Genomic DNA, 22,619 nt, shown 5'->3' on the forward strand with positions numbered 1-22,619 from the left:
GCTGGTTGCATGATGTGGGCAGGTTTCCAGCTGGGGCCCAGCCAAAACCAACCCATTCGTTACAGTCCGGGTCTCGGACTGGGCTTTACAGCGACCGCCGTCCCCGGGCAGTGGGGAGAGTTGCCCAAGCCTGGCTGACCCACAGCTCCTGCCCTCCCCAGCCACCTACCACCCGTGTCCCACTGGTGCTGGCCAACGCCGCTCTGGTGGGAGAGCCCAGTGGGCACGGCCAGATGGACCCTGCTCAGCAAAGCACCAGCATCAGCAGTTTTGGGGCTACCAAGGCCCTCCCTTCCCAGATAGCACTCCTCACCCCATGGGACCTGCTCTCCCCAGGGGAATGTGTCTCTGGGGCATCCAGGCGACTGTGGTTCTGGCCCTGGGGTGATTTTGCTGGCACAGTCTTGGGCATGGTGGTGAATGGTTTAGCTGGTCTCTGCCATGCCTGCATGGCTGGCTGGGGTTGCATGGATTTAACCACGTGAGATGTTTCCCTGCTCCCAGGAAAGCTTCGTGGTGGAGGCACGGTGGGAATTCCTGTTCCCCTGGACACCCTAAGGAGCCAAACCCCAGCCAGGCATGGTGGCGGCAGGGAGAGATCAGAAAAGGTTCAGGCTGGAACTGGTGGTGTGAGCAGTAGGGAAAGACATCCCAAACCCTCCCTCCACTGGGATCCCTCTGGTTAAAACTGATCATCTTTGGCAGAGACATGCTGGTTGCTCAAGCAACTCCCCAGCTGTGAGGAGGCTCAGGGGGAGGCCAGCGGCAAGCTGTGGGTGTGCAGGAAACTGGCTTAAATTACCCCAATGGCCTCTCCATAGCCAAGACTTTGGAAAGACTCTCCAGAGCCCAGGAAAGGTCTCTGTTGAGCTTGACCTCAAGTCAGTGATGCTTTGAAGCACCGACATTCTCTATTTGGGGTTCCTGCAGAAGCACCGCTGCAGCCATCCCGGTGCAGGGTGAGGACATGGTGATGGGGGGCAGCAGAAGTGGCAGCAGCCGCACTGGCATGAGCGGTGCCCGGCTTGGTGCCCCAGTGCTGGGCTGGCTCCAGCTGGAGCGCGAGCGGCTCTACACCCCATCGCCACGCAGGCGTGCAGGCAGCCGGCCCCCACCAAGGGCAGTGCGCTCGGGCTGGGGGGTGCATGCAGCACAGCAGGGTGCAGCATCAGGGCTGGGGATGGAGGCACCAGCACCCCAGCCTCCATCCCACAACCTGTCCACAGAGTAAGGCTGCAGGGACAGCTCGCCTTCCCCCCCCTTTTCCTTACCGCAATTTTGGATTTTGTGCACGGAGAGGAAAGAAGCGGCCCCCAAAAGTTTAATTTCCTCCGCCCCGCTCCCCGACTCACAGCAGCACGAGTTGAATTTAATGTTGTTAGTCAGGCAGTGCCTGGCTGGCTGTGCTGCTCTGCAAGCTGATGGGGAAACCAATTGAGGGCAAAATTGCTGCAAACAATTGTCCTTTTGTCCCTTTCCCTGGGGTCTGTCTGCCAAGGTTAGCGGAGCTGAATAAAACTCACTTGAGCTGCAACTCACACAACATACCGAGGGCTCCTTTCGGGGCTCGGCGGGGTGGGAGGAGGGGGAGTGCAGAGGAAGGGAGAATGGGGAGCAGGAGGGGACAGCGAGGGGAGGATGCTCCAGCGTATGCCCAGCACCCACCCATCAGGCACTGGGATGCAGAGGTGGGCTGAGGAGCATCCCCCCAGCCCCGGCTCGGACCCGGTGGTCCATGGCCAAGCACCAGCAGTGATCAAGCCACAGGGAAATGGGGCTGCACCAGGGCTGGGCAGTGGCTTGGCTCCCCCCCTCAGCACCCCAAAACAGGTAGTGCTGCCTGCCCGGGGAGCCCAGTGGGGCCATGGCTCCTCTCCCGTGCACCCCCTGCCCAGTGCCAACCTAAGAGCAGTCTGGCCAGTCCCTCCTCGTGTGCTAAGCGGCTTCAGCAGGAACCGTCCCTCCATGCCCATGGGCTGCCCAGGCAAACCCCTGTAAAACACACGGAAATCGATGCCTCCTCCAAATAAATAATAGCACGCTTGTTTGATTTCCTGAGCACAATAATTAAAAGCCTGGGGGCATGAGGCATTGTCTGAACACCCCTGGGACCCAGCTCCCTCAGCTGACTCTTTACATTCCCCCAGTTATTCTCTGCATCCTTTTTTTAGCTTCTCCATTGGCGAATGAAAAATAAAAGCACTTTTTTTCCATCAATCTGGCTTTGTTACTGGAAGCTGATGCCTGAAAAGAACTTCTGTGGGTTTTTTTTCATGAGTAATGAGCACTTCTGTTCTCGCTGCCTGAACATGTATGTGTTTTCCCATGGGGATGCCCCTTGCTTCCTCTCTCCCCACTCCCCCAGGTTTGTCCCAGGAGATTTCTTCCCTTATCTGTGCAATGTGTCAGGGCATGGCTGGAGCCACTTCTCCCTTTCCCTGCTGTGTTGCTTGTCTTTAAGTATTTCCTTGCCTGGCAGGTGGTGCAGCACTGCCCTGGTGGGATGGGACCAGCAGGCTTGAGGCCCAGGTGATGGGCTGCTAAGCTTCTGGGCTAGTAGATCTGCCCCAGCCTTGCAGGATGCAGCCAGGCAGGAGGCAGCATCTCTGGGAGGGCAGGAGCAGAGGCTCAGCCTCGCTGGCACCAGACACATCTCTTCAGTGCTCCTCTGCAACAGGGAGCCCTGGTATGGAGATCCTTCTCTCTGCTCCTGCTCAGCGGTCAGAGGGGCTGTGGGTGATGCAGCCCCTCCAGCAGCCGCTGGGCTGTGGTGGAAAGCTGCAATGTGCAAGAAAAATAAAGCAAAAGGACACCAAAGCGGGGCTGGCTGCTTCACTGTTATTCCTGGATTTGTTTGCAAAGCTGCACTGGGCAAAATCCAATTTCTGGGACCTTCTGGGAGCTGGTTTTCTAGGAACCCAAGCAGCTGTGGGAAGGGCAAGGGACAGGCAGACTGGTGGCAGCTCTGCCACCCTGACAGGGAGTGTTTCCCTGCATTATGGGGTTTCCATAGTTTTAGTTCCTGCCTGAGGATGGCTGCTCCCAGCAGAGCAGGGCTGTTCCTGTTCCCTGGGCTGGGGTCCCGCGGCATGCAGAGGCTGGGCAGAGGAGTGGGGGGCAGGCAGGAGAGGGCAGCAGGGCTGCTCCAGCTCCTGGGATGAATGTTCCAAGAGGTGACACTCCTCCGGGTATTTTTATTCGCCCCCCTGGAGGCCCCACTTTGCCGATGGGTGTGAAACTTCTCGCCTGTCTGTGAAGAGCAGCTGGGACGGCTGCCCCTCCACTTTGTCCCCTGGGTGCCCTGGCACAGGCGGCGGTGCTGGCACAGCCCATGTGGACAACAGCTCTGGCCCCACCACCTCAGGGACACCCTGTCGGTGCTGAGACATGAGCAAGAGGAGACCAAGGCCCCGCACTAGGACTGTGCTCAGAGCTGCACCTCTGTCACCCCCCAAAAGCCTGCAGCATCCTCAGGGCAATTCTTCCCTGTGAGGGTGCTGAGGTGCTGGCACAGGCTGCCCAAAGCAGCTGGGGATGCCCCATCCCTGGAAGTGCTCCAGGCCAGGCTGGACGGGGCTGGGAGCAACCTGGGATAGTGGCAGGTGACCCTGCCCGTGGCAGGGGGTTTGAACTGGATGATCTTTAAGGTCCCTTCTGACCCAAACCATTCTACGATGACAAGCCACCAAGGAGGACCAGCAGTGAGTGGCAGGAGGGCATCAGGGCAGTACTGGGAAAGGTCAGGGTGTCCCATCACCTGGCCACCACTAGGAGACAATTTGCCTTTCCATTTTTAGCTTTGCTGATGAGGAAAACCAACAAACATCCCCAAAGGAGCTGTGGGGAGGGGGAAATGCCTGAAAATGAATCAACCAAACCCAGACACAGCAGCTTGTAGCTGGTAGTGCTGGTTAAGACCACAGTGAGCATTGCACTGCCAGCTCCAATATGGCAATTAGCTGCATCTGCAAAGCAAATCCCCCTGAAATGCCAGCTGAGTGCTGGTTAACCAGGCCCAAGGCTTGGCACTTGAGTTAGTGAGTTGAAAACCGGAGGGGCTTGTGGCAGCTGGCAGCAGAGAGGTGCCCGAGCAGGGGTCTGCCAGCATTGCCCTGCTTGGCTGGCTGCAGGCTCGGCTGGAGAGTCATGCTCCCGTCAGCTGAGATGTGATTCTGACCCAAAGTGGTTTTAGTTTACAATTGCCAAAGGCAAAAAAAAAAAAACAACAACCCAAACCCCAAACCCAAACCATTTTTTTTATCCCCTTTTTGGCAAGTCTTGCTCTGAGAAACCTCTGAGTGTCATAGTATTGTTGTCTTTTTCCAACCCGGAGGCTGCCTAGTGATTCGAACCATCAATGAAAGCTGCTGCCCCGGCCACAGCAAAATGAGGCGCTTTCAGCAGCCTGAACGTGTCATTGGGAGGTTGCCATCAAACGCTGGTTAAAAAAAACACAGCAGAAAAAAAACCAAAACAAAGGCAAGAGTACAAACAGACAAGGCTTGGGATCAGACTGAAGAAAAAAAAAAAAGAAATTATGAACTATATTTACTCTGCCCAAGATACTTCACTGCCTTCGCTTCTGTGTGTGGTTATTTACTTACCAAGGGCCAAATCACAGGAAACGCTCGCAGCGTGCAGCTCCCGGCGAGTCACCAGAGCCGCTGCAGCTGCTGCTGCAACCCTGCCCCCGTGCCCACCGCCAGCCCCGGTGATGCTGCCCCAGGGACCTTCTCCCGGCACGACCTGATGGCCACAGCAAGAGACTGGCAAGCGCCGTGCGAACGGGTCCCCACGGTCGTTCCCCCACCCTGGCGAGACACTGCGTTACCTCCAGGTGACAGTTTCCAGCTTTTCTAGATGCTTATTGACACCCCCAGCACAAAACCAGCATGGGCATCACAAGCTGCCACCGCCATCGGCATTTCAGCAGAGCAGGCTGGGGTTTAGTTAAGTGGGAGCGGCTCCCCCATGGTACCATGAGCCCAAATTTCACGTGCCCGATCAGAGGAGCTAGGGAGGGGCTGGCTGGGCACCCAAACCCACCCCAGATCCTGCCAGAGCTGAGCAAGGTGCATGGTCCTCGGCAGCTGGGGCAGGGGGCTGGGGCAGGACCCACAGCATGCAGAGCTGCCCTGTGCCCCCGAGGGAGCTGCAGAGTCAAGGTCACCCAACAGCACCCAACAGCAGGAGCTGGTTGCTAGTCCATGCTGTGATTTACCAGTGGGGTAAGGGATGTGTTAAAGATGTACATCTTGGAGAGACCACAAGGCCACCAGCGTATGGACTGTCAAAGCTCACTGGCCAATGACGTAATAAAAGTGGAAGAAGCTCTTCAAGCAGGTTTACTTTCCCAGCAGGAAGGAAAGGTGATGCTGGTTACCAACACCAGCTGTGGCAAGGACAGACATCACCAGGAGACCTCCAGGACACCCCTCCTCAAGCGTCACACCTTTCTGCCAGCCCCAAATCACACCCTGCACCCCAGAGCCAGCTGCCGAGCGGGCTGAGCCCTGAGTCGAGCTCACTTGAGTTTTGCAAGGCAAGAGGAGAGGAGCTCAGACCCACCACACCAACCCCAGATCTCTGCCCAACCAGCACGGCCAGGCTGCTCCCAAAAGCAAGATGAGAGCAAAGGCTGATGGCTGCCCCCAGGTTTTAGGGCTTTTTCTTTTTTTTTAATTTTTATTTTTCTGCTGAAATGCCTCCTACCCAGGCATGGGGGTTTCTTAGGGAGCCCCAGGCAGGTCCCTGGCAGTGCTCTCACCCCGCTTCAGGGGCAGAAGGTGGGCAATGACTTGAAATGCAAAATCTCCCTTGCTTTCAGATGCTCTTCACACATCAATCAGGCCGGCAGTGGAAGTGTGCTGCAGTCCTGCTGAGCACTTCACACCAAGGTGTGCAGCTCACCGCTACCACCTCCAGCACCACCAGCATCACCAGCAGCCTCGCAAAACCCTGCGGGTCTCTCCAGCCCAGGGCAGGGCAGCGGGGCCGGCCGGTGACTGCAGGAAGGTTTCCCTTCGACTTCTGCTGCTTTCCAGGAGCAGCAGCGTCAGCGAGGGGTTTCTGCCGGCTGGCAGCCCCGTGGCCGTCAGGGCTCAGCACTCCCACGTGCCTCCACGCAGGGTTATTTTTCTAGCATTTATTTTTGTTCTACTCATCCGGTACGGCTGTTGTGACACTGCAGTCAGCAAATATCATTAAACAGTAGGAAACGTGAGGTTTTACTGCTTCAGTGAGATTCAGATGATAAAAAGAGGAAGATAGAAACTCTCTGAGAGGGTACAAAGCCCTCACCTGCTGCCCCAGACCTCCCCACACCCCTCGACTGCTCGGACCCCCAGATCTGGGTCCGGCCCACAGCTGCAGACCCTCCTAGGATGGGGGGACTCGCTGGGTGCTGGGGGTCACCCACAAACCTGCTGGGGCATCACTGCCTGCCCCAGCCCTGGGGTGGAAGGCAGGGTATGACGCCCTCACCGCCTGCTGTCACAGGGTGCCTGCAGGACCCAGCCTGGGGTCTGTGCCCAGGACCCCCAAAGCCTGGTTACAACCCATGGGCTTGCTGTCGCCGGCGTTACTGGCCATGCAATACTCATCGCCAGCACAGCCCAAGGAGCCAATTTCAGCTCCTTTATCTGATGGGACATTTTGAGGGAACAATGTCCCCCACAGCAGAGCTGGGGCGAACAATGAGCGCGGGGCGGCAGGCGGCTCGGTGGCCGGGCTGCGGGACCCCGGGCGCCCTGGCCCGCAGGAAATCCTTTTATTTTTCACTTGTGAACTGAAACAAACACAAGCTCCTGTTTATTTCCTGGTCGATTGTATTTTGGAGGATGGAGGTGGCTTCCCCACTCCGAACAGCTTAACTCCTCCTGCGCTGGCTGTGACTGTCCCCCTTCCTGCGGTGAGATTGCTCCTCATGCGATGGTCACCATGCGGCAAGACCCCTGCTCCCCCACCCCCCACCTCCGCTAAGTTATGTTTAATTTGAAAACCTGGGGGTCATAAATAACACATGTTGGCGTGGGAAGTCTGGGGAGCGGGAAGCCGGCTCGTCCCCTCCCATGGCTGAGGCTGCAGAGTCCAGTGTGGTGGCTGGAGGGTTTAGGGCTGGAGCTGCTGCTGGAGGAGCGGTGCAGCATCCCTGGGGATGCTCCACACCAACAACCCAAAGCAGCCACCGTCACCGCCCCGTGGGATGCCCTGCTTAGAAGCAGGAGAGAAACAGGACCCCAGTGCAGTGCTGGCTCAGCACAGAGCTGCTGGGCAGGATTCATCCCACCTCTCCCCATCCCTCTGCATCTCTCCCTGCCATTCCTCAGCCCAGACTGCCACCATTCCAGGGCTGGCATCACCCCATGTCTCTCCTGCGAGGGAGAGCGGCTCCCATGGTGAGGCCGAAGGTTTGCCGACCTCAGGCTTTTCTCACAGCTTCCCCGTCACATCCTTTCTGGCTCCCACGTCTGCCGTTCACAGGCGCTGCTCTCTTGGCTCCCGGCCCCGGGGCCTGTGCCTGGGTGGAAACAGCATCCAGATGGAGCTATTTTTTCACATTTTTGGGGGGGAGGGGAGGAAGGTTTGGGAAAAATCCGCTGGGACCAGGAAAGCAGAGGGAAGGAGTGGATTTGCAAAGGAGGCTGGTTAGCACGGCCCCATTTCTGTGGGGTGCTCCTGGGAACAGGGGGGCTCAGCAGAGAAACTGAGGCACGGAGCATCCCACCCAGGGCAGTGTCCCGGCTGGCAGTGAAGTCTTTAATTCCTGCCCTGTCCCTGCATGGGTGCGATCAGGGGGGCAGCACAGCCCAGATCCCACCTCCATCAGTGGGGAGCAGCTGCCTGGACAGGGCATTTGGTGGCGCAGGCAGAGCCTGAGCTCATCTCTCACTCATCCAGAGGCTGATCCAGAGGGGGAGGAAAAGCCCCTCCACCCCTTCAACCTTAAATCGCTTCCATAGAAAACTTTTGAAACCCCACCATTGTGTTAGAGGATAAACATTTATTGAATATTTCCTGTTTGGCACAAATACTCTTTGACTCCTCTATGGTCTTTTTCTTCTCGTGTCTTTAAATGAGAATTATTTGAGCTGAATGTAAAGGAAAAGTATCCCCAGTGCGCGGAGCCCCTGGGAGCGTGGAGCGAAGGAAAGCCCACGTGTGTGCCATGCCTGCTTGCTGTTAGCTATTAATTTCTGTCTCCCGAGGTCTGACATGAGCAATGCATTATGCAAAGGTTGTGGGAATATTTCAGACGCTGCATCCCGGGAGAACTACAATTTCAGTTTTACAGGGTTTAGGGTATTTTTTTCTCCCCCTTTCTTTCAAATGTGTTATTTCACTGAGATTTAACAGCAGTTGCAACTTACACAGCACAGAGAAGGACGAGCTGGGTCTGGCTGGGGTGGTCAAAGGCTCACTGTCCCTGGGCACCCACGGTTCAGCCTGGCCCCTTGAGCCCCCAGAGTGCTCCGAGGTGGGCACCCATCAATGGAAGAGCAGCAGTCAGACCCCCGTTGCATGCTTGGGTGCAGGCAAACCCCATGGAGCTGGATGGGGGCCGAAAGTGGGGCTGTGAGCCGCTGGGCAGCCAGGGCTGGGGGCTTGTGGTGTGGCAGGGGAGGCAGCGCTGGGGGACACGCTAGGTTTTGGGTCAACACCTGGCATACTGCGGGCTGGGGAAAGCCTTGCAAAACACAAGTTTTTCCAGCAGTAAGTCTTGCCACAGACACTTTCCCACTCACCACTGCTCCTTGGCACGCGCCACCGCAGCACCTCTGGGGATGGAGCCAGGGAAGGTGCGGGGGGACACGGGGCAACCCTGTCCCACGCCACTGGGAACCCAGAGGGAGAGAGAGGGCTCATGCTGGGATGAGGCTGAGGGGTTTGGTCCAGAGCCGGTCTAATTCTGGCCCAGGCACAATCAGAAGGGATTTATTTTTAGGCTCTGGGCTATCGCTGCTTTGGGGAACTGAATGGAAAATGTATATTTAGCCTCTTTGGTGATTTGCTTAGAAAAATAATCTGCTGTCATTGCTGCGGGTGGTGATTTGTGCCAGCCCTGCCCTCACCAGTGCTGCTGGGCCCCCGGGCAGCCGAGCAAAGCCAGCAGGCATCGCCAAGCTGCATGGCTGGTGGCCGTGGCCCCAACTTGAGCAGTGCTGAGCCAGGAGCTGGCTTGCAGGCTCGCTTCTGTTTTGTTTCTCGAAAGGATCTTGCTGTCCCACAGACTTTGCCTTTGCTGTGCAAACACAGGTGTTGGAGGGCAGCGCTGAGCACCTCCCACACGCACTGCAACCACGGGGCATCCCACCCGGGACCAGCACCGTCCCTGTGCCTGGTGGCCAGTGCAGAGGGATGCGGTCACGCAGGTCCCACTGCAGGGACCCGATTTATGTAAAGCCTGTGGGAAGTGCCGAGGCCTCTCCGGTGTGAAAGACGCACACGAACGCAGGGGAGGGACACGGTATTTCCTCTCTGAAATGCAGGTGAAAGCCAGAAGGGCAGAGCCTTACAGAGCCATTCACACTATAAATACATGAGATACACAGGAACCCGGGGCCCGTAGCTATTTTTGCCTGCAGGAAGCTGGGATGAGAAGGAGAGCGTCCGTCCCTCCCTCCCCAGCACGTTGCTGGCAGTGGGACGTGCCCTGGGCCAGGGCTGCTGGGCTGGGCACGTCCTGCCCCACGCCGGGCTCCCAGTGCTTCGCTCACACATCACCAGCACCACCAGCAAAGGCAAGAATGGGTGCAGGGCCAGCGCTGCCCCATCACCTTCACCCTCACAGGGCAAAGAGCAGTTGCCAAAAAGCTGCCATCCCTCAGCTGGGGGTCTGAAAGAGGGTGCATGGCCCCTCTGCCAGGCTGCTGCGAGCATCTGGTCTCAGGGTGATGGAAGTGGCCCCGACAGGAGCCTGTGTCCTGGGTAACCCCGGAGCTGCTGGACCCTGCAGCGGCTCATGCTCCCCAGTGCCGGCTGGCCGGGCGGCTAAAGGAAAAGACGTGTCACCTTCTCCAGGACTGATATCAGCCCTGCATCCCACAGAGATCTTTACTGATTGATGATCTGCTTCCCTTGCACATGGGAAAGTGCATCAGCTACACTGGCGCTGGATCAGGCCCGTGAAGCGTGCACAGCCAGCATGGGAGTCAGCAAGGGCTGCTGCTGCGCTCCTCGCTGGCTGAGCTGAAGATGATTCCTGAGCAGCTTCAGCTCCTGAGCTGTTTCCTTACCCTTCTGGGTTTCTGGCAAGCAGATGTGCTGCACTGTCACGGAGTCACCAGGACTCCAGCGTGTCTGTGAAGTGGCACCGGTGAGACAAAATGCAGACTGCATGGAGGGGATTAAAAGCATTTGGCCCCGAGAGGGGAAGAGCTAAAACAGGACCAAGCTTGGGGCTGCCTCCTGCTCTGATTAGGTCTCAGACAGCACTCTCATCCACACTTATCTGTCCCGATTTCCTCGATGCGTGGCTATCTCTTGGCTGGCATCTCTTCTTTGGAAGAAGCCAAAGGCAATAATTGCACAAAACCAGCGATGGCAAATCACCAGCAGCAGCATCACTAATTGCACAGATGTTATCACCACCCTCAACAGTGCCTGTCTGTCCCTGCATCCTCTTCCCTCTAGAAAATGGAACCCAGCAACATTTCTTGCTCAAAAAAAACTTAAGGAAGAGTCCTGTCTCTCATGGATACTTGCTTGGTGTCTACATGCATTGTTTGTGTGTGTGTTGCATGTGTGCCTGCGGGTCTGAGTGTGTGTATTTGCTTGAGTGTGTGCACTTGTAGGGAAAGCATATTTTGCAACAGACAAAGGGGAATAAAATATTTCAAGAATGTCTCTTAAGTAAAGTAATCTTGGGGAATTTGACAGCCAAGGTCACTTCTACTTGTTTGCTCAGTGCAGAGCTGAGTCTGGGCTTCATGGGCAGGTCCCACAGATGAAGAAGGTGGCTGGTCCCCTGCTGTGTGTTCTGTGTGTTTGTTTTGGGTTCTAGCTCCAAGAGCAGCAATAGTTTCAGGCTGTGGGACTCGGAGCTCCCCCCTCACCCCCGCAGAAGGAACCCTGCCTGGGGAGCATCTCTCCTCTGAGTCCTGGCGTGACCTGCCAGGGCACGCTCCGTCTCCGGCATTCACCAAAAGAAAAGAAGCAGGAAGAAAAAAAAGTCAGCTCCTCGTGATGTAGCCTCATAATTACCTGTTATTCTCATATCGAGGTAATTAACAATTAGGCAGCTGTCTGAATCACATGCAGAGGAACAATTATTTCGTTATTAATGGAGCCTATTTAACAGGTCCTATTTTCCCAGATGTTTTTTTTTTTTTTTTTACCTTGTGCTCTCGTGAATTACCCTAGCAATTAAACTTGCACCAGAAAGAGGGAGGAGTAGTCCTAATATTTACTGAACCTTGCAAAGCATCACATTTCTCAGCTTATGAACCTGTCACAAGTCATCGGGGGGCTCTGGCAGTGATGGGGAGCCCGTAACCCAACACCCTCTGCTGTCACCTGCGCGGATCCGCTGGCGCTGCCGGGGAGCTTGTTCATTTCACGGGTACCGCTGCAGATAAAAGCTATTATTTACAGTCAGTTACATATTTCCGTTGGCAAACCTCCTCCCTTGAGTGCAGGTTTGAAAACATCCCGCTCAGCAAACCAAAGCCGCGCAGGCTAAAGCCAACCTGCTTTCGCGCGGGTGCCGTTCCCCCCCCCGTGCCCACCCCAATGCCCCAGTGGTGCTGTGCTGGGTGTCACCCCATGGTGCTGCAGTTTGGAGTGCAGGAACAGCCCCCCTGGACCCCTCACCTTCCCGTTCTCTAAAGGCACTTTGCAGGGGGCACCCCCAGCTCTCCCCAGGGCTGCTGCTGGCTGACCCTGGGGGTGCTGCGGGGTGGGGATGCGCTCCCCTTCCCCGGGCACCACGCTTTGCTCCCACACCCCCCTACCTGGGCAGACGCATTAATGACCCCAGAACACTTAGAGCCCGGCAGCTGGGACAGCCCGGGTCCGACGCTTTGAGTCAGCCCCCATGGGTGCAGAGGTGGCTTTGGCCGTGCAGGGATGGGGGGACCTGCTGGGCTGCGCTGGGCACCCGGGGTGGGCACCCGCGCTGGTGCATCAGGCAGCAGCGATGCCAGGGGGAGGGCAACAGGCACGTGGGGGCTAATCCCTGTGGAGGGAAACTTTTGTTTTGATTTTCCCACCTTTTGAGTTTGGCTCATGCTCTAAAGCAGGAGGGTTTGACTCCCTCCAAAACCCTTGAGTTTGGGAATTTTTTTTTTTTGGGGGGGGGGTTGTTTTGAGTTTGCTTTCCTTTGGTTTGTGAGTATGGACTGGTCCTGCTCTGGAGTTTGTGTTTTCAACAGCCAGCCAGGGCTGAGCCCTCACAGCCGCCCTGCACAGGGCCAGGCACCTGCTCCGGTCCCATTTGTTTTTTCCAGGCAGAGAGTTGGGGATTTCACTGGAAAACAGGAACTTTGCTGGACAGCAGCTGCTCCGAGGCAGTGAATCAGCTCGTCCCGCTGACGCCCAGCAGAACTGTGCCAGCACTGCACAGCACTCCCATGCCCAGTGCCCTGCACGCTCAGGGATCCCGGTGTGGCAGCACGTGCCACTGGCCCAGCGGGCAGCCCCTGCAGCATGGGGACCTGGCTGGTGGCTGTGACCACCCGCGTGGCAGCAGCAAGGGGTCTGCGGCTGGTGCCCCATCCCCACCACCTGCACAGAGGTCAGGGGGCCACGACCAGGCGCGGACGGCTAATGCCTTTTGTCCCAGCCTGACTTTTCCCCTCCCGGTGGGATTAGGATGGGATGACCGGGCAAGAGGCCCCTAATCCTATTACCAGACCCTGCCGCAGCCCCATCGGGCAGCCCTGGGAACCCGCCTCCCTGCAAGGCACCGGGAAGGCAGCGGGTGAGGAAGCAGCCTGCAACTCAGCCTTGTCTCCTCCAGTTTTCCCAAAACCACTTTGTTCCACGCTTGTGGAGCACTGAGCACGATGCCCCAGTATGTGTGGGTACCAGGAGACACACAGGCACCCCCGACCCCTGCAGCCCCCACCAGTGGGGCTCAGCCCCCTGCAGCCATGCACCTGGCAGCATTTGGAGTAGGTAGTCCCAAGCCCTTTTGGCTCATTTGGCTCATTTGGCTCATTTGCCACATTTCTCAGCAAACTTTCTCCCGCCTGGAGAGTGAGTTGTTTTTCTCCCCCGACAGTTGCAAGGAGCTGTGTTTGTCTTTCTCTCCCTTCCTGTTTACTCGTTGCCATCAGGACACGCTTTGATGTGTTTTTGCTGCTGGACATTCGTGGGAGCATCATCTGGTGGGTGCCCGCAGCTCCCTGCACGGTGCAGCAGAGACCGTGGCTCTGCCCACAGCAGCTCCAACTGCGCTGGGACCCCGACAGAGCCTACGTGCCACAGGGGCACGGCTTGGCAAGGTGCTGGAGCAGGAGGGAGCGAGCATGCCACTGCGCCTGGGCTGCTGCACAGCTCCTATGCTCCAAAGTCCAGGCAGCAGCAAGAGCCCTGCCCGGCTATGCCTGGGGCAGATGCTGCTCTGGCAGGCTGCGGGCTCCTGCCACGAGTGGGGAGCTGGCCATGGCATGGGGGTCCCACCAGGCAGCATCACCTTGTCCCCGCTTGCTGGGGCAGGGGGGGCAGGTCCATCCCTCCACTGGGCTCAGGGATGCACGGGTCCCCTCTTGCACTCCCTTTCCTCCCCAGCTGTGACTCTCACTGCCCCATGCAAGAGCTGCTGCATTTGAAAGGTCACCGGGCTTTGAAGTCGGCACCTTATAGAGGGGCAGGGGAGGGCTCACACTTTGCTGGCATCTCTTTGCTGGCCGCTTCCCAGCCTACCACCGGCCCGTGCCGTGGGGAGGGGTGCTGCCGGTGGGTGGTACGGCACCTGGGTGCTGCCAGTGGGTGGTAACGGCACCTGGGTGCTGCCGGTGGGTGTTATGGCACTTGACCTGGCCCATGCCACCAACCCTGTGCCTGCACCATGGCATGGGAGTAGTGGGACCATCCCTGTATGTGGAGATAGGGGGAAGCTCTATGGGCCAGCCAGGACCCCAAGGAGGCACCACTCAAGGGAGACCCCCATGCCACTGAGGGGGGCTGTGGGCAGCAGCCCTCACCAAGCAGGAGTGATCCCTCCCTGTGGGAGGGAACCCCACAGAGGGATGCAGGGTTATGGCATCACGGGGGGGGGGGTTGTTAATGTACTTTTCGGCCTGATTCTAAAGAAAATCCACAATGATTTTCCAGGAAATAAATCGCTCACCTACAGCTGCCAGCGGGCAGAGGTCAGAGGATGGGTTCTGGGGCTTCTCCAAACCATTTGGCACCAGCTGTGGCACCATGAAAGCCCCTGAGTGCAGCCAGCCCCATGGGAGCCACAGTGGCACAGGGCAGGGGACCCCCAGTGCCCTGGCACAAGGGATGCACAGGGCATGACGGGGGTTTTCCTGGGGCTCCTGGGTGCACCCAAGCATGGTTGGGGGGGGTCCTCCCTCCCTCCCTCCCTCCTTCCCAGGCATGGAGTCCGCTGTGATGGGGCACCCCACAATAAAGCAGGCGGCTCCGGGGAGGCAGCCAGTGCCCCGCAGCCCCTCCTCTCTAAGTGGAAACGGCATCTTTAGGCTGATTTCTCCTGGTTCCCGTCTTCGTGTGCCTGGCTTTGATTCGCGGCTGAGCCCTGTGATAATGTGGCTGCCTGGGAAGGAAGGGAGTAGAAGGAACTGGCTATTATGCTTGGCCCCTCTCCAGGAGGTGTTTTTGCTGGGAGGCACCAAGGTCAGAGCTGGGTGGGAAGCGTTCCCCAACAGCAGCCCTTGCACATGCATCCAGCCATGGTGAGTGGCAATGCAGGAGCCCCCACACCACCTCGGCAGAGGGGCTGCCATCCCGGCTGCCCAGAGCCCAAAATGCCCTTAATGGGCACAGAAGATGCTCGGTCCCCTCTGCATGTGTTTCAAGGGGGAAAGAGCTGCTTTGCAGCCGCTCTGCAAAATGAAACATCTCCAAATCTTCCTGTTTCCACACGGAAGGAAAGAGGGGGCGGTGGGTGGGAGTGCCCGCAAAAGGAGCAGGCAGCAAGGGCTGGGGTGTGGAAAGCACTTTTGCACCCTCTTTTTGTAATCGCTTAAGAATTTCAGCTGGCTTCAGCCTGGCACAGGAGCTCTCGAGTCCCGAATCCCATTGCTGTGAGAACAGAGCTGGCACTGAACTGCCCCCGAAACTACCTGCTGGCATCGGTGGCATCTCAGGACCCTGCAACCTGGTCCCCCCGAGGCCAGCCCAGCGAGAAGGGACATGCCCAGGTTTCTGGGAGCAACGTTTCCCAGAAAACCTGCCCGAAAACCTGCACGGAGCAAGTGTCCACACGGCATGACGTCTTTTTGAGTGCTTGCCCTGGGAGAGGCAAATCTCAACAGTACGGAGCTGGGTGAAACTATGGGGATGCCAGTGTAACTCAGATCTGCTTGGCATTGTGCGGCGGTCCAGAAATCCAGTATCAGGTTCATGCCTGGGCTTGTGCACAGAGAATCACGCTTGGGTTTTCACTGCTGCAAGCGATGGTTTTCAATTATTTAATGTAAATATCAGAAGAGGTCTGATCCTGGCCCCTCCATACACTCTGGTGAGCAATTTCTTTGCTGAGATGATGAAAAGTCCCACGTACCTCAGCAGGAAAAGGAGGAATGGAAGAAAAAGCACAGAAACAGATGGTTTTGAAAGAAGATGCACATGAAACACAGGGTGCAAACATGTCCCGCACGGTCCCAGGGCTGGGGGTAAGGCTGGGCTGGGGTCTGTGCTTCGAGAGAGCCAGGGTCACTGCCTGTGTGGGTGAGAACTGGTGGGTTCAGAGCCACCCCACCCCCCCTCCCACCCTGAGCTGGGTGATGTGACACCCCCAGGAATCACCCCAGTGAGGGAGAGGAGGGGACAGTGACAGCAGGGTCTGCAGCACCAGGGCGTGAGCAAGGACAAGAACGAGCGAGGGGGGACAGGGACACACACTGAGGGACAGGGGGCACCTGCATCTCGAGCCAGCCCATGCAGGTGGGTGCACCCACGCCCCAGCACCCACAAGGGATCGCCATGGGGATGGGACGAGCCTGGGGCTGGGCACATCATCACCCACAGCTCCATACCCCCCCCCTGGCCTCTGTTTACACACCAGTGAATGTTTCGGTTGTTTTATGGAGGCGGATAAGAGCAGCACAGGGGCCGGCGAGGCCGAGGCCAGGCTGAGAGGCTCCTGCCCAACACCTGCTCTCCCTTCACAGCTCATAAAGGCATTTTATTTTAAACGTGACACAGATTTTATAGTGCAATAGTGCAGCGGCACCTTTCACCCAGGTACAAACAGTGCAGGGAAATCGGCTCCTCCGGGACATCACCCCGCCTGTCCCTAATCCCGTGGGTGAGAGTTACTAAGCTGACTTTACACACCGAGAAATGATGGCCAGAAGCAACCCTGCAATTAAAACCAGTCTCAGCAGCCCACGAGGAGGAAAACCCCATGTGTGCCAAGCTCGGGCACAGCAGCCATGCCGGGGCAGGGACACACATGGCACCAACCCCTGTCCCTGGCAGTGAAGGCTGGCTGTCCTCTGTCCCATCCTGAGCCTGGACACGCAGGTGGGACCAATCCCCACAGCACTGCCAGGAGGAACGCCATCCTCCATAGGCACATGCTGCCAGAGGCACTGCCATCACTGCCAGGCCAGAGGGATGGCACGATCGGTGCGATTTATCCTATGGCAGTCCATTCACAATCCTCCACACAGCTATTAAAAAAAAAAAAAAAAGAAGAAAAATCAGGATTTAGACCATTCTTTCAAATCCAGCCTCATTTCTCCAGTGCCCCAGGGAATCACAGCTTAATCCCATTATGGGGCAGCTTTGCCTGGGATAGTTTTACATTGCAGACTCCATGACCGGCTGTATTTTTATCTGCTCAGACTTTCCAGGATGCTCTACCCACTTTGATTCACGCTTAATTGCTAAAAATTGCCTTTTTTGAGAGTGTGAGCGAGGGTGCGGGTGCATGTACCAGCGCGAGGAGGGCTAACCCTGTGCGCCGCTCTGAAAACCAGCTGGGCAGAGGAATGCCGAACCAAGCAGGGCAGGGAAAGCAGGAGACATCGAGTTTGATGTCTGCCTTATCGGTCCTATTTTTATTACACTGAATGTATAAGAGCAAAATATTGATTGTGATGATAAAGAGATGAAAGTGTCAAGAAGGAATAGGCACACTAGTTACTCAGGCGATTGGAAGCCGCGTTGGTTGTATTTAACAGGCATTTGCCATTAAAAAAACGCCTGTTTTTATTTAAATAGCCTAGGGCAAATTTCTCACTAAACCAACTTTCCCACGCCAGCCCAGTGCTCTAACTCTGGGTTTTGGCAAATTTTTTCCTGAGCTGTCAAGGCAAAATATATATAAGAATGCTGGTCTCACTTAGGTTTTTTTCCAGCCCCTGGAGACATGAAAATAATTTACAGATGTGCATTACCTGTTTATATTTGTATTAAGTTTTGCTTAACGGACATAATTTTCTTAGCTTGCAGTAACAAAAAAATATTCCCAGAGTTTCACTCATTTAATTTTAACTTATTAAAACTTTTAAACATGTGTGGAGGTTTTATGTTTTTAAATCACTAATCATATGGACAGTTGCCAAGGTTTCTATTAAAGCCTTTTATGAACGCTATTTTTAAAAGTACCTAAAATCCCATTATTTTTAACCCCTGAAGACCACTCAAAATAAAAAGTTTCTTTGGATTTATGTCATATTCACCTCTTATTGCAAAAAGATTTATGCTGAACGCTGACTTTTGCCTTCCTCTCTTTTTTTCTTTTCCTCGTAGGAGTCTCTGGAGGAGGCGTTTGGGAGAAGGAAACTCGAGGAGGTTCCCTGCAAGGATCTTGCACCAGATCCTCTCAGTACCAGGGGAAGGATGGCACCAGATTAAAGCGGGGCGCCTCGCAGCAGCACCCGGCTGGAGGGGTCATCCTCATGCCGAGACACTTGTGCCCCCGTCCTGCCCGTGAGAAACCACAGAGAAGCCTTTTACCTCCCCCACGGCAAAGCCTTCCCCGGTGCAGAGCCACCCCACCGCCGCGGGGTCACAGCAGCCCCTGGGTGATGGCAATAAATAGATGTATTTGACCTTTTGTGCTCAGGGGGGTGAGGCGGCACGGCTGCGCAGCTGCACGCATGGCTGTGTTTGCCTGTATCCACCGCCTTGCCCCCCGGCCGCCACCGGCAGACCCTCCCCAGCGCAGAGGAAAGCCGGGGCCAGGGCTGGCACATGGCTTCCCACATGCTCTTTCAGCCCCAGGCTCGTGGGTTTCCAGCACCCCGAGAGCAGGCGGTGCCAGTTATCCGCAGCGGCAGCGCCGGGGCAGCAGGCAGAGCTGGGTGATTCCACCACCTGGTTCTGCCACCGCATCCCCCACGCCGAGCGGCAGCCAACATCACCACCCCTCCATCCCCAGGTGACGTGGGCACCCCAACAGTACATGATGACCTGGCGGGGCTGGGGGGCTCTCTGCAGTTCCAGGGAGCAAGCCCCCAGTGCAGCTAAGCTAAACACATGGTGCTTTCGGCACGTGGAGAACAAGCCCGGGCAAAGTTACAGCCGGTATTTCCACCAGGTAGAGCCGAGATGCTGCCTGGGCTCTGATGGGGAGGGAGAACGGGAGGAGATGGAGAAAGAGAGCGGAATTCTCCATCTCCAAGGAAGCCCGAGCGGTGGAAGCCTCAGGCTGCCCTCGCAACTGCCTTCTGCCCGGCTGAGGCTGACGGTGGTGATGGTCACAGCGGTGCAGGGATGTTGCTCAGCCAGGGCAGCAGCAGGGGCCACATCCTGCTACTGCCACCCCCCTGGTGTTTGCAGGGAGGGCACAAGAGGGGGGGTGCCTGCTTCCCGGCCAGAATGGCGGTGCAGAGGCATTACAGCTGCGTGTCCTTTGGCATCTGTTATTTGCTCTTGAAACGTGTCAGTGGCCCAGCCTTGCCCCTACTCTGCTGTGACAGAGTGGGCCAAGCGGCATCTCCCCGGGACGCTTTAAGGTTTCATAGGGGACTGGAGTCCCCTGAAGCGTGAGCAGCACCCTGCTCCGCTCAGAGCCCCAGCTCCCCAGCTGGGGTCAGGGCACCATGTTAGAGCCCAAAGTGATGAACACTGGAGGTGCAGGGAAGGAGGGGAGAGCGGGGGAGCGAGGTACCGCTGCAGGGCTCCCTCCTTTGATCTGATGAGCAGACTCTGCCCTTCGGTTTGTTTAATTGTTTCACACTTGCTCTGGAAATAGTTTACAACAGGAAGCAGTGGGATAACACCCGGCTGGGCCTGGCATGGGATGGGATGAACCCAGGGCTGAAAGGTGCCCTGTGATGAGAGACACAGATGACAGCGGTGTCGCCTCCTTCCCATTAACCCATTGCAGACCCTCGCTCCTCTTCCTCTTTTCCGAGCTTTCAGCCAAAGGTCGGCAGCTGGCCCCGCACGTCCCCATCTTTGAGAGCTGTAGAAGAGCCGCCTGATGGCCTCCCACAGCCACAGCTCAGAGGGCCTCGGGGAGACCCTGGAGCCTGATGGGATTTAGGTGCCCCCATCCCCAGGGCAGTTAGCACCCCAAATTCGCTGTGCTCTGAGCTTTTGCCCCCCTCTCCCTTTACAGGCTCCACAGGCTTGCTGAGCAGGATTGACCCCCACAGCCCTGTGAGGAAGCATCCCTCATTAGCATCCTCACACGGCTGGTTCCATGCTCTGGGGGCGCAGCCGCTGAGCACCCCCCTGCAGGCACACCTGTTGGGTGACACCAGCAAACTCGAGTTTAAGTGCTTGGGCTTGGGCTCTGGCTGGGTGTCAGGTGGGACTTCCCCGTGCCCCCATCCCAAGGCTCCATGCAGCTCGGCGTGCTGGGCGTGCTGGGCTCGCCTGCAGCACAGAATGGCTGCAGGCTGGAGCGGGGCGCCGGGAACGCGGGTATGGGGGTGCGGGGACCCACAGGCAGAGCTGCACGCCTGGGAAGCCTGCGCACATCTGGGGGTTGTGGGGCTGCCTCCCGGGTTTGGCTTCCCCGCTTCCGCTAATTTATTTGTTTATTTGTTGATGTGGCGCATCGGGCTGGCCAGGGCTCTGCCTGCGAGTTCATCAGTTCACAGCACAAAACAAACACCACCGACCCCAGCTCCCGGGGCAGCCGCCTGCGCGGGCGGGGAAGGCGCTGGGAGATGGCTCCACGTACCTGCGCGCACCTGCGCCATGGTGCTGGTCACAGGGTGAATCCCACCACCCCCCCGAGCCCCCCCCCCCCAACACCCTGCACCCAGTGCTCCGGTGACCTCCTGGGATGCTCAGCCCTGGTCCACCGGTGCAACCAGCCATTTCCAGCTGCCCCTGTGCAGGGGCTGTGCAGGGGCTGGGGGGCTGCACTAGGGGGGCTGCGCAGGGGCTGTACTCAGGTTGCTTAAGGGGGCTGCACTGGGGTTGCACTGGGACTATGGGGGGAACCACACTGGGGTTATGCAGCATGTGTATGGGGGAGCCACAGCAAGGCTGGGGTAGGGGGCCGGCCCGGAGGTGTTTGGGGTTGCACTGGGGCTATGCAGGGGCTGCTTGGGGGGCTGCCTGGGAGGGTCCGGGGCTGTGCTGGGGCCCTGTGGTGGCTGCGTGGGATGGATGTGCTGGAGCTGCACTGGGGATGGGGGGGCTGCACTGCAGGGTTGTGGGGACTGCATGGGGGGTTGCTCCAGGGGTGCCTGGTGGCTGCATGGAGGGGCTGCACCGAGGGTGTCCGGGGGCTGCATGGGGGGGCTGCACCGGAGGTGTGCGGTGGCTGCATGAGGGGGGGATGCACCAGGGTGTCTGGTGGCTGTGTCGGGGTCCTGGGCTGCACCGGGGGTGTCTGGTGGCTGTGTCGGGGGGCTGCACCGGGGGTGTGCGCTGGCTGCATTAGGGGGGGATGCACCCGGGGTGTCTGGTGGCTGTGTTGGGGTCCTGGGCTGCACCGGGGGTGTCTGGTGGCTGCACCGGAGGTGTGCGGCGGCTGCATGACGGGGGGCTGCACCGGAGGTGTGCGGTGGCTGTGTGAGGGGGGGCTGCACCGGGGATGTCTGGTGGCTGGGGGGGGGGGGGGGGGGGGGGCTGCAGCGGGGGTGTCCGGTGGCCGCACGGGGGGCCCCACTGCCATCTCACGCAGGGTCCCTCCGTGGCGGGAAGGGGCTTCCCACCCGCGGCCCCCCGGGCTGGGCAGGGAGGAGCGTCCCGTCCCGTGCTGTGCCGCCCCATCCCGTGCCGTGCCGCGCCGTCCCGCCCCGCGCCGTCCCGCCCCCCCGCCCTCCCGCCCGGCCCGGCCCGGCCCGCCGGGGCTGAGCAGCCGCGGGAGGCGCCGGCGCTCGGAGTCGCTGCGCTCGGCGTGGGGCGCGCTGTGTCTGGGGCTCCCGGCGGGGCAGCGCCTACCGGCACCGGTACCGGCTCGGCTCGGCCGAGGCCCCGCGGATCTATGCGGCTGTGAGCGGCGGGAGCAGAGCGGGATGGAGCGGCTCCTGGCGCCCGGCCTCCTGGTGCTCCTGCTGCCCGCCCTGACGCGAGGTGAGGGCCGCCGCGACGGGTCCCGCACCGGCCGCCCCGGCCCGGCAGGAAGTTTGCCGAGAGCGGGGCCGGGCGCGGCGGGGGGCCCGAGTCCGGCTGGGCACGGTGGGTGCCGGAGCGCGGCGCCGTCGGGGCGGGGGGGTCCGTGGGAACCGGACTCGGTGCCTGGGGACGGAGCGCAGCTCCTCGGGGGGGACTGGAACTCGGCGCCGCCGCAGGGGGGACACCGGGTCTGGAGCCGTGGTGCGGAGCGGGGCTCAGCACGGCGGAGGGGCCGGGACTCGCTGCCCCGGAGGTGGCGGGGGAGCGGCGCTCGGGGCCGGCGGGAACCGGAGCTCGGTACCGGGGGGTGCCGCGGGGAGCTGCGCTCGCTGCCGACGGGCGGACCGGAGCTGGGGACGGGGGGGCGAGGGGCGCCGGAGCTCGGGACGGCGGGCGGGTGGGGGGCGTCGGAGCTGGGACCGGCGGGCGGCCGGAGTCGGGCACGGCGGGGAGCCGGGGGAGCCGGAGCTCGGGGCAGGCTCGGCCCCGCGGAGGGGCACGCAGGGCGGCCGCGCTCCTGCCTGTTGTTCCACGACAGCTTTTAACCGTTTTGCAAATGTTTCTCGGTTTCCTGTTTCTTGAAAGTCACCAGGGTCCCCCCGGCTCTACCCCCCAGCCCCCGCCGGCGCCGGCCCTGGGGCGGGCCCGGGCGCTTCGCCGCGCCGCGCTGCGCTCCCGTCGGGGGCGGCCGGTCGGGGCCGGGGCAAAGAGCCCTGAAAGTGGCCGGAGGTGCGGGGCGGAGCGGGGAGCAGCCCGCCCGCGGGGGGCCGGGGCCCTGCCATGCCCCCCCCCAGCCCCGGCCCCGAGCGAGCAACCATCCCTACAGCAGGAGTGTCCTGGGAGGGTTTTGGGAAGGGAAGGCAGCAGGGTTGCCGTCGGCCCGCTCCGTGCCGGGACCGCCCGGGCTAAGAGCCGTGCCTGGCGCCCAGCCCTCGCAGGCGAAGTTTGCAGAA

General features: G+C 59.1%; 1 protein-coding gene and 1 long non-coding RNA gene across 5 annotated transcripts in view; both read left to right on the plus strand.

Annotated features, from left to right (window-relative positions):
• The first annotated feature begins 206 nt into the window (after positions 1-206).
• On the plus strand, positions 207-6,811 carry LOC308069112. The gene is made up of 2 exons (XR_013930290.1): positions 207-4,837; positions 5,361-6,811. It is a non-coding gene; the product is annotated as an uncharacterized lncRNA (long non-coding RNA).
• Positions 6,812-21,301: 14,490 nt separating this feature from the next.
• The window catches only part of NOTCH1 (notch receptor 1), a 43,080-nt gene continuing 41,762 nt past the window's right edge, over positions 21,302-22,619 (plus strand). For 2 of the 4 annotated variants that reach the window (XM_080401939.1, XM_080401941.1), the window contains exon 1: positions 21,302-21,729. In XM_080401939.1, the coding sequence (XP_080258065.1) occupies positions 21,567-21,729 (163 nt within the window). In that variant the 5' untranslated portion in view covers positions 21,302-21,566. The remainder of the gene's footprint in view (positions 21,730-22,619) is intronic. The other 2 variants (XM_080401940.1, XM_080401942.1) reach the window with 1 other exon arrangement.

The sequence above is a fragment of the Falco punctatus genome, assembly GCF_963210335.1.
Source record: "Falco punctatus genome assembly, chromosome: 9".
NCBI lineage: Eukaryota > Metazoa > Chordata > Aves > Falconiformes > Falconidae > Falco > Falco punctatus.